Here is a 12111-nt window from a genome sequence, read left to right on the forward strand (position 1 = left end):
ATCAGGCTAACTTCAAAATTTCAATTGCATGAAGAATGCAGGAAAACTTTCTGAATCTTAACTCGGACAAGACGAGGTTTTAATTGTTGATGGCTCTTGATGTTTGAAGGCTCACACCTCTAATGACTGGTGGCCTTCGGGGTTAGGCGACTGACCCACACCTGTGGACAATGTATGTTGCTTTTGCTTCATCTTTTAGTACAAGCACATATGCTTCTATCAGATTAATTAAAAAAAGAAAATGTAATAATTTATTGAGCGCATTAATCCAATCTCCGTGTTGTTCCATATCGATTACATTTAATGTACAAATAAAGACCACCAAGCTTAATGTTAGTATTGTTCAGTTCATTCAGAAAATACTGTAATTAATGTAACCGAAAATTTTGCGAAAGACTTTTCTCAAAGGCAGGATGTGCTGAGGTAATACAGCTACATATAGTGCTATTGCAAAGTGATATTAACAGCAACAAATTATCTTAATTAAGATTTCCACCTGTACCTGACTCTGTTGCTGGAGGTGAAGATGGGGTCTAGCTTATGTCCTTCGATGTGGGTTGGGTCTGTGACAAGCAGTTTGAGGCAGATGTACTCATGCTCTCCAGAAGGTCGATAGTGTTGGCGTCGCCCAGGTCGTCGAGGTGGAAGTTGAGGTTCCCTAGGAAGATGTAGTGGTCAGAGTAGTTTGCGGACGGGGCGATGAGGTCTGGGATAGCTGTTCACAATCTGGGGCGTGGTCCTGGTGGTCTGTAGGCAAGGGTGCCTTCTAATGGTGCTACTTCCGTCTTTGTGGAGTTGGAAGTTGATGTGTACCATTAACACGATTGGGTCGTCTGGGGATATCTTGCAGATAGGATTAATGTTATCTCCAGAAATGTGTAAATGTTTTTTTTAATAATTCAGACAGAACCATAAGTGTACCATATATGTAAACTGATTGGTTACCCAGGTACTGAGCTACACAGTGTCTCCTCATCAGCAGATACTTTATGCTTCATCTTTGGCAATAAACTAGACAGTTCTGCTCAGATAGTGTTATTGTCATCAGTTGGTTTTCTTCATCTGAAAGCATTTAGAAATATCCTTCCTGTTACCTTTGGACCATAGCTTCCTAGTCATTCCTGCCATAATTGGCCCACGTTTGGATTACCTTAATGAGCAGTATTTGGTATTACCCAAGTACAAGCAACTGCAATTTAAGTTAATTTGAAACCTGGCTGCCCGAATTCTTTTGGGACTCCCTAAGTGACCCTTTCAGACAGTTACACCGGCTGCCTCTCGAGAAAAGGGTGACATTAACAAGACCTTCTATCTATTATAAGGCGGTGCATCGTAAAAGCCCATCATTCTTCCATACAATTCTCCACAGAACTTGCGTTCTAGGAAAACAAGAAGCATGGTCGTTCATTTTCTCTCGCTGCGCCCAAGCTTTGGAACATGCTTCCTCAAACATCAGTACTTATTCAAAAACATATGTCCTTTAGGAAAGTGTTGAAAACATGGCTGTTCGGAAAAAAACTTCATTTTAGCTTTGTATGGGTTTTGATTAGCACTGTGATGCCAAGTAAGGCAACAGAGGGCTACATGTATCAAGTTTTTTTTCCGGTTGAAAACAAATCGGCATGTTTACAGCAGCAAAAAAAGCATTTTGCGATGTATAAAACACAAACTGCGATTTAGTAACACGTTACTGAATCACAATTTTGGTTTGCGACCAAATACCGAATTGGAACAGTATGTATTAATGTTTTGCGACCAAATTCCGGTCACAAAATATTTATAATCTACTGACTACTGAAGTATAGTGGTAATGCATTCGGAAATGGGAAGTGGTCCCCTCGTGAACCCCTTTCTGTTTGTGAATGTAAAAAAAAAAGTTGGTGTAAAAGAAGGCAGTGGTCCACAGGACCACTGTGTTTTCATAAACAATTAGAATTAAAGAAAAATAAACTTTGCCTTTTAAGCACATGCTGTTTTCTTTTAAGGAAAACCGGTTGCATTTAAACAAAATGCTTCATTTAAAAGTCGTCCCAGACATGGGGGTGTTTTGACCTCAGCAGGTCTCCATCCCTGTGATGGTGTTGATTCCTAACGGGCCGCAAATAGCGACTTACCTCATTAATATTCATGAGGTAGGTCGATTTGCGACAAATCTTGGAATCGCTAAATGAAACTCTGAGTTTCATACATTAGGAATAGCAATTTCCAAATTTCAATTAAGTAATTGCTATTCCTAATATTGATACATCTGGCCAAGAGTGCTTTATAAAAGCACCAATAATAATAACACATATTCTGTGGAAGATTGTGTTATCCTCCAGAGGAGTAAATATCATCATTTGCACTACCCACTTCATGTTTGCCACACTTTACTGCAGAACTTCGTCTCCACAGACCTCTGTTTGGCACAGTGTGTCTTTTACAGCATAAAGGCAAACGCCTTTTAGAGATAGTACACAAGACTGTCATTATTAGATCAGCGCCTGATAAATTACCTGTAAGCGGCATGTGTATTTATATATTATTAATAATATTATAATACTATGAAAGAGCGGCAGATAAACTGATGGGAGCTTATGACCCACCGACTCAAGCTTACCCTGAAACGTTTCCTTGCTTTGCACAGGTACATTGGACCAAGTACTGTGTTTGGATCCAGCAACAAACTTGCAAATGTGGAGCAGTGGCGGTGCGTGTCTATTCTCCGGAGTCATACTGGGGGTAAGTTCAGGATAAGAGTCAGAGGCTGCACAATGTTTACTGCTCATCAAAGTAGCGCAAAACCAAGTTTTCCATATTGGAATGCCTTTGTTTTATCATCTTATTTTTTGAATATAAGAAGCAGTTACGTCGGCACAAGTCAGTGACTTAGGTTCTGCAACTCTGCTTCAGGGCTTTCCCTGAAGTTTGCATTAGTCACTGACATGTGTCAGCTTAACTGATTACAATATTCGTCTCCTAAATGCTCACATGCTTGGCAGACCTTCTGTTCTGTTTGGATTCAGTAGACATGTACATGTAGATGTACATTTAATTGTCATTTAATTTTCGATATGTTTTATATCCTGGTTTCGATTATTCAGTGTCTCCTAAAAAGTTGTGTGGTGGACTGAGGTTCATTGGTAGAAGTGTGTGTTGTATGTTTTGGTGATGGTCTGGAGGTCCGAGCCTTGCTTATGAGCAGGGACTGTATTGATAATGACTGAGAACATTGCCAGAGCTGTAGAACAGCTGATAATTCATCTTAGACATGCATCAGTATAACTGTCTGAAACGATGAGACTGAAGGGAGTTTTGGATAATGTTTGTATATCGATTCATTGACATATTTGAATATTGGGAATTATCCGCTAATAATCAATGTCACAATGATGTAGCTCGGTAGGGCTGTGTGGCTAGCTAAGAATATGACGGATTATTTCTAGTGTCCATACACCTCATCGCTCTAACCTGAATGGGCATCTTCTTTAATCTCTTGAATTCTTAGATTTATTTGGAATAATCGAAATGCTTCATGGAACTTACTCTCTGCAGACAATCTTACTCTGTAGCTACTGGCCATGAATCCTATCATGTAGTTACAGAGTGGGCGGCAAAGTAGAAGCTGCTGGAACTGGCTTATCATTTGTTTTTCTTAACCGTAGATGTGATGGACGTGGCCTGGTCGCCCCATGACGCTTGGCTGGCATCTTGCAGTGTGGACAACACCGTCGTCATCTGGAATGCTCTGAAGTTCCCAGGTTTGTGCTCTTTATTGATGACCAAAGGTGCAGACTAGTATCACATGATATCTTTTCATGTGTGATGATGCTTAGGCTTTCGGACAAATGAGTAGGGTACCACACAATCTCAGACAAAATCCTAAGATCTTGAAAATGCAAAAGAAGAAATTGGAAAGTAATTCATGTTATTATATCTCTCTGTATTTTTACACCAGGGAACTCACGAAGCCGGTAAAGACGAAGGGAAACTTTTCTTTTTCTTCCTAAACTGTTTAACTTTTTGTTTTAATTGTTCAGAAAAACTCCCTCAAAATATATTGCATAACTTATAATGTTTCCACCAAATAACTTATAATGTTTCCACCAAATCGCTATTTTAATCAGGCTGAACCTGTATTCTATTTTCTTGTGTGTTTAATCTGGAAAGAATGATTAAGTGCAAATTTTTAATAAGAGTTGAGCATTTACAATAATCTACCCCCAGTTGTTTAAAGGGTTGCAAGCTCACTCTGTGTTGCCATTACACCAAGGTTCTTCTACAAATCATTGAATTTTGACCCAAAGTGGCAGTTTTTCAACACAAATGATGCTTCTTGCAATTTAACATCTTTCATTCATCATACAACTTCAAAAACATAGATTGATAAAATAAGGATGTCTTACATAGATGACATAATCATGTAAAACAGGGGTGTAACTTTGAGGTGAGGTTGTGCTGGGAAGAATTCCAAATGAGTGGTGAGGTTTAGAAGTGAAAGACTTGGCAAACTATTATGTATCTTTCTTGGTACTCAATGCCAGTTCACGTCAAGTCTTTAATTTACTTTCCATATTGAGTGATGTTTACTTTGACATTTCTTTGTAGTTGGCTATTAAGTGTGGCGAGAGGCATAAATGTAAATGTACTGTTTATTGTGGACTGGAATCACATGCCAGAATTGTATGCAATGAGGGGAGAATATTCCACCAACATTGTTCCTTGTATAAAAACTAGATTGTGGGTACTTGCATTGGGATGTGATGGCTTGGAAGGGCATTGCTAATAAAAAGTAGTAATTTGGAGTTGGATAATTGTTCTGGGTGGTATTTGAGATATGTTAAATTATATAGTGTTGCTTCTTAATGATATGTGCATTAAAAAGTTTCCAGATTTGGATGGCATACTGCAACACAGCTTCTATGATTTATGGTGGAGAGTTTGACGTGTTCTGGAGCAGTCGTTTTCCTCCCGAGTTCTGTTGTTGGCCATTGTCACTGTTGTACATGGGTCTGAGGTTGTCAGTGGAATGGACATATCAAAATGATTGCAATGGCCACAATGCCTCTGCGGGTAGGTCTCTGAGGTTCAGAACTTCCTTTCACGCCAATTTTCTGTGGATGTTTGGAATTTCCACCGATCTCTAAGTGACAAGGGATGGGAGCTGCAAGCAGCTGAGGGTTAAAAGTTGTAAGGGTCTTGTGGAAATATTGGTCCTACACCCTATATAAGAGTCAACATCTTTCAGCCCTAAGTAATAAGGCCAAAGGATCTAGGGCTTTCATCAGGACTAAATCAATTCAATTTGTAATGTAAATTTGCAATATTCGTCAACTTGACTAATTCAGTCAGGACATGTAAGAAAGTGGCTCTGTATATACTGCACCAAAGTAAGGTACAGTGTGTACAGAGTCCCCAGAGGTTTGGCAGAGGCTAAAGTTAGCTATAACCTTACTCTCTAAAGTGGTAGCTTGATCGAGCAGTAAGGCAGTACAGAGGACAGTGTAAAGCATTTGCTGTACACACTCTATCAGCAGATGGTCTCACACACTCAAGAACTGAACTCTAGGCCAATTGTTTTGAATATAAAAATATATTGTTGTTTTATTTTAGAACCACAAGTAGGTATAATATAAAATACTTTCTCGGAATGAGATCCTACAGTTGAATACTTTCAAATAGCAATAGACTTTTCAATGCTATAGATACAGTTGTTGCAATATGCAACACAATCCTAACACATTAATAACATTGAGCTCAATGGGAGTTTTAAGTAAAATGCATTATCAATTACTTTGCGTATGTTTTTCTTACTCGGGGCTGGATCCTGGATTCAGCCCTGGTGCATCTCCTGTAAACAGTTGAAACAAATCGTTTTTGTTACACATGCAATTTTGAAGAATTTCTGGCAAGAACCAGGCAATGTTATTCTATGGAGGAAAATCAAGTTATCGTAAAATCACAGTTGTAATTACTTTTTAGGGTCAGTGCTGGGCACCGAGATCCAGCACTGGGATCTCTCCTGATAACAGGTGAGTAATTTCGTTTTCGTTGATCGGATGATTTTTAGTGAATATTTCAAAGTTTCAAAACTCTACACTTGGAAGAATTTCCAAAGGTTCTGGGGCATGACTCGGGGGTCTCCCAGGTTCAGGTAGGTACAGTTGTTACACCCTCAGCCGCACAGGGGCAGGCGGGTGCAGAGTGAGTAGGCCCAATGTTAGCCTTTGGCGGGCAGGGTGCCTTTGGTTGGTGGCTGCTAGCAGGCATGCCACGCGGCCGTGGGAGCTGAGCTCCTGGTCACTTACACAGGGCAAGTGGGGAAGTAGAATAGAACAGATGCTGCACTTCCAGTGGCACTCGGGCGGCTGGGTGCAGGGTGCTTTTGGGCCGTCGGGCGCCCAATATATTTCAATGGGAAAGCTGCAAGACTTACAAAGTCTGCAAGCTCGGGACGGAGATTCTTCAGGTGTGACCACCACTTAGAGAGGTGATTTGGGAAGTTGTAGGTTAGGTAGACACCCAGGAGTTGGGCACAGGGGGCCGTGGGGTGCTGGGTGCAGGGGTGTCTTTTGGTGCTGGGAAATCTTACCCTTTTGCTGGTCGCGGTTGGAGGGGTCCCTGGTTGTGAGGCTGCAGGCGTTGTCAGGAGCGTCGAGGAGGGTCCTTGGGTGCTGGATTCTTGGTCACAGTTACCGGGGGGATATCCTCGTGGTCTTTGTCCACTCAGGCACAGGCTTGGCGGGTGCAGAGTGTGCTGAATTCGCGGTTCCTGGCTGGCACATGGGGTTGTAAATCTTTGAGCAGAACCACTGCTCGTGGGAGTCCCAGTCTTTGGATGAGCAAGTCAGGTCCTCCGGGGTTTTCGATGTTGCTGACCACAGGAGACACCGGGTTTTAGCAGGAGCAGGTTCGAGGGTCGACAGACCGGTAGGGCTTGAGCCAAGTCAGTTGGTGTTGTCCTCTTGTTAACAGCTTCAAGGCAGGTCTTCTTTCTTCTTGGTAGTTTCGGAATCTGGATCTGAGGAAGGAAGGTTCAGGGTGCCCCTAAATACTAAATTTAGAGGTGTTACAGGTAGGGGAATGTCAGGGACCACTGAGTCCCTTCCCTGTGGTGAGTACACCCCCTATCCGGCCACTCTCCAGTGGGAGGGGGGCAGGAGCCTGTCTCTGATTGGGTAGGGCTCCCCATCCTCAAGATGGCGAGAGCCCGGAGTTGTGCTTCACCTCGCCTCCCCCACCTGAGGGATGGGGTTGGCAAAGGCTGGCACACCCCCTTTCCTCACTTAGGTTTTCCCGCCTGTCTTCCCACCAGAGTGGGGGTCAGAACCGGTGGTGGCCAGTTGCTGAGTACAGCAAGTGGCCTGGAGAAGCTCACAAAGGTGTCCTGGCGAAGCTTCCCCTGCCCATCCTGGTGGAGGAGGCCTAGCACTCCGCCCCAGGATGTGCATTGTTGCAGGTCCACGAGAGCGGATGGCTCTCTACCCAGGGGTCCAGCAACATGTCTGCTGGGTGGCTGCCTAGGCAGCCACTCAGTCAAGACACGGGTTGTAGGTTAGTTGCAGGGGGCAACTCTAAGTTGCCCTCTGTCGTGCTTTTTACATTAAATCCCAAACTTGCATCAGTGTGGCTTTAATGTGTTGAGATGTTTGATACCAAACTTCTCAGTCTTCAGTGTAGCAGTCAGTCAAAATAACTTTGTTTCGGTCAACATGACCTAAAAAGTACAGATTTTAAAACATTCATTTACGAAAATACATTAGAAGAGTTTAAAAATCATGGTTTTTCGAAGGATTTAAAAAGACACTAGAAGTATCTTTAAATAAATACATGGAATCAAGTTTTTTAAAAAGCAAGGTGGCAGATATACAATGGAAACACGTCACATATTCATAATAGTTTTGTTGAAAGTGCATAGTGCTTTATAAATAAATAACTCAAACTAAAAAACGTTGATAAAAAGAGCAAAAACCCTTCAGTTTTAAAATGTATAACATTATATAAAGGGAGATTTTACCAGATGGTAGTACTAAACTTGACATCTACTAATTCTTATTTAATGTTTTCAGAAAAACCCTTCTCTTCCAGGGGATCCTCATCAATAGTCATAAGCATTAGAATATTCCCGCCCATGTGCGGGACCCCGGAAACACTATATTATATGTGCCCCACATATATATACTCATATATATATACCCACTGGAGGGGATAATAGAAAGGGATGATGATTGCAGCAAGACCCACTGGAGGGTTAAAGGGAAGTGATACAAAACACAATAATTAATTTGCAGATAATGATTGTAATTATCTAAATAATGAGAACGAAAGAAATTGAAATGTACAGATTTTTGCTCAAAAAGTGATGAAATTACAGTTTGGAACTACATATACCAGGATGCATAGCGGTTCTGGGGAAAGGAAGTCCTGAGACCTAGGGGCTTCCTGTGGTTGAAAACAGTCCCCTTTTACTTTCACTAAGTTTAGTTTCGCCCCTCCCTGTGTTTTTTTTTTTTTTGTGTTGCAACACTTTATTTAAACATGAACAGTAACATAAACCTATGTAACATTTAAGTCTCGTGAAAAAGCGGCTTGGTGCCGCGAAACGCGTCGAGCAGTGTGCTGGTTAACGAGCTGTAATGGAATAAAAACAACTTCTACATTGATTTGGATTTATGGTCTTATCTGCTCAAAGCTGGGAGTGCGCGAGACATTCTGCCTTCGGCAGAAAAACGGAGCTCATATATATATATATATAAATACATATATATATATAACATGCAATAGCAGCCAATAAAAACAGAGCTGAAATATGCTGTGTAGAATTTCCACCATACATGCAATAATAATAAGCATTAGAAACATGAGAAACAACACAAAGTTTGTTTTAGAAACTGTTTTAACGCTCAGAAAGCAGTAGAAATTCTTATAACTCACTGGAAGCATAGAAAGCTCCCAGGCTGCATTGCAAACACACAGTCTAAAAAGACTGAAAAGCTAACCTGTAGCTACATTGCAATAAACTGACACCGTGCCTTTAAGGCACTCATGACCCCCAGTATCCCATCATGCCTCAGGGGTGACAGTTAGGTCAGTTGTTCTTTCCGGCTCCTTCAGAGAAGGACCCTGGTTACACAGCTCCACTAATTTTCCTGTTTTTTGACAGCAAAACTCTTCACTTTTGACAATTTTTTGTTCTTACTCGACATTTAACATCTAGTCAAGTAAGATACTGTCTTTTTCAGTCAATTTGGTGAGCATTTTCTCCTGAAAATGCCTTCACTCTTTGACAAATGCCCTTCTTGTGGCAACAAGAAGGCCAAGTCAGACAACCACGACGTCTGTATCCTGTGTCTGCCTGAGGAACATGATCCAGGCACCTGTCCTCATTGTGAACACCTGTCAGGAAGAACTTTAAAAGACAGGGAGAGGATTCACATTTATGGCCTAGCTCATAGGTCATCAAGAGGAAGATCTCCGGTGAAGAAGGGCTCCAAGAAGACTCATTCATCTTCCAGAAAGAAGTCTTCATACCCCTCACCCTCAGCGTCGGGCTCGGCGCTGAGAAAAGAACCACCGGTGGATCATTCATCGTCTAAACTACCGTCGACGGCGGGCTCGCCGTCGAAGAGAAGACCAGGTACGTCAACGACGTCGAAGGATCCAGTTCCATCGTCGAAATCCCCTCCGTCGGCGTCAACCGGGCGACGTCCGACGTCGAGGAAGGGAACTCCGCCGCCGTCAACCGGGCGACGGTCGGCGTCGAGACCCAGGACCCCTCCGCCGTCGTCAACCAGGCGACGACCGGCGTCGAGGGAGGTCACCCCTCCGCCGTCGTCATCCAGACGTCGACCGGCGTCGAGAAGTGTGACTCCTCCGCCGTCGTCGAAGAGGCGACGTTCGGCGTCGAGGACCAAGACCCCTCCGCCGTCGACAGGGAAGAGTCGATCGGCGTCGAGGATGCAGTCTCCGTCGGTGTCTCGTCAGCTCTCGGCGTCGAGGGTGTCCAATACCCCTCCACCGTCGTCGCACAGACATTCGACGTCGATGCAGAAATCTCCGTCGACGGCTGATCATCACCGTTCGACGCCGAGTGAAAGACCTCCGTCGACGATTAGACATCGTCAATCGACGTCGAGGCAGGGTGCTTCGTCGACGATGTCGAGACTTCCGTCGACGACTGGGCATCGTCGTTCGACGTCGAGGGAGAGGTCTCCGTCGAAGGCCGGTACTCACCGTTCGACGTCGAGACGTGGAACTCCGTCGGAGGCTGCTCATCGCCGCTCGACGTCGAGAGACCATACATCCTCGCATAGACAATCTAAAACAAGATTGTTTGATCCGCCGACTCCCCGAAAGCACTCGACCACGAGGGAAGATCGCTCGGTGTCGAGAGGTTCAGATGTGGTGATGGTAACGGAGTCAGCTTCCCGTCATTCCTACTCAAGGTCCTCTGGCTCCTCAACTACGTCTTCGAAGTCCAGAAGTCCAGTACGCAAGTCACCTGAGCGTCGGACGGACCCTTGGGCGGATAAAGTCAGACTTTCACCTAGATGGTATAAGTCTTTGGATCATTGGAGAGATTCTGGAGCTGCAAAACGTATGCAGGACTACGCCAGCTCGCAGCACAGGTCTCCTCTTCAGGATCCTAGTGGAGGAGATGGACAAGCATAGCCCTCCCAGGCGCAAATCTCCGGTGAGAACACCAACTAGATCTCCCAGAAGGACCCGATCTCCAAGAAAAGACCCAGAGGAGCGGGTCAGGTCTCGCTCTCCTAGACGTTCGAAACGATCCAAGGAGAGGAGGCACAGTGTCCACCGTAGACGTCGACGAACTCCGTCTACTTCCTCGACCTCTTCTACCAGGTCTTCCAAGAGGGACTACTCCCCTACTTTGACGGACAGTCCTACGTCCCGATCCTCCCCAGTGGATGACATTGGCACGTATCTGGACGTCTTGCAAAGAGGAGCTCAGAAGCTGAACATTGAAATGTCTGTCCCTCAGGTTACCACGACAGTCATTTTTGAGACTCTACACAAAAAGGCGATCACCCGGCCTCTACTGCCATTAGTTCCGGGGATTATAGATCCTGTCAAGGAGGTATTCCTAACTCCGGCGGCTATCAGAGCGGTGCCAGCCCGCATCCAAAAGAAATACAAACCGGCCTCTTCTGACCCGGTTTTTGTAAGATCGGACCCGCCAGCAGACTCTGTTATTGTGGCGGCGGCGAGGAAGACACACGCAGTGGCAGGTTCTTCTTCCGTCCCCCCAGACAAGGACAGCAAGACGCAAGACTCCTGGGGTCGCAAAGTTTGCAACTCAGCTGCGTCGACTCTTAAGGTTTCTAGTGCGGCTGCACTTCTGGGTCGGTACGACAGAGCCTTATGGGACTCTATGGAAAGGTTCAAAGCCAAGCTGCCAAAAGAAGACCAGCAGGACTTTGAAGAGACCGTGACTGAAGGATGTCTGGTGGCGAATCAGATGATAAGCACGGCTGCGGATGGTGCTGTCCTGTCGGCGCATTCCTATTCTCATGGGGTTTGTGCCAGGAGAACAGCATGGTTACGCTTGACAGGCCTGAAGCCGGATGCTCAACATCGCATCCTTAATCTCCCCTTTTCGGGTTCCGCTCTTTTCGGTGAGCATGCGGACGAAGAAATGACCCGAATGAAGACGGAACTAGACACAGTGAAAGCGGTGGGCTTGGAAAAGAAGAAAGAGTTCAAGCGTCGTTTCAAGCCCAACAGGGGGAGAGGGGCTCAACAGAAGGTTCAAACCCCTCAATGGTCCCAAGTAAAGCCCAAGGAAAACCCCAGTTTCGAGGTAAACCTGGCAGAGGTAAAGGAGGTCATCAACAATCCTCTACCACTACAAGAGGAGGAAAAGCCTGATCAGTGGCTTCCTCTGGCGCCGTTGCCCACTCCAGTGGGAGGAAGTGCTTCACAACACCTGGCAGAGTGGGTCAGCATCACCAAGGATCAGTGGGTGCTGAATATACTGCGCAATGGATACAAACTACGTTTCCTGGCTCCTCCAAAGAACATACCTCCAAAGAGCGCTTCCCCTCACCAACTAAGCTTGCTCCGAAGAGAGGTAACAGTTCTACTACAAAAGCGAGCGATAGAGGAGGTTCT

General features: G+C 44.7%; 1 protein-coding gene across 2 annotated transcripts in view; it reads left to right on the forward strand.

Annotated features, from left to right (window-relative positions):
* The window catches only part of HIRA (histone cell cycle regulator), a 383198-nt gene that overhangs the window by 111683 nt on the left and 259404 nt on the right, over positions 1–12111 (forward strand). For both annotated transcript variants that reach the window (XM_078667954.1, XM_078667955.1), the window contains exons 5-6: positions 2627–2721; positions 3645–3740. In XM_078667954.1, the coding sequence (XP_078524080.1) occupies positions 2627–2721; positions 3645–3740 (191 nt within the window). The remainder of the gene's footprint in view (positions 1–2626; positions 2722–3644; positions 3741–12111) is intronic.

This window comes from Lissotriton helveticus, chromosome 11 (assembly GCF_964261635.1).
Source record: "Lissotriton helveticus chromosome 11, aLisHel1.1, whole genome shotgun sequence".
NCBI lineage: Eukaryota > Metazoa > Chordata > Amphibia > Caudata > Salamandridae > Lissotriton > Lissotriton helveticus.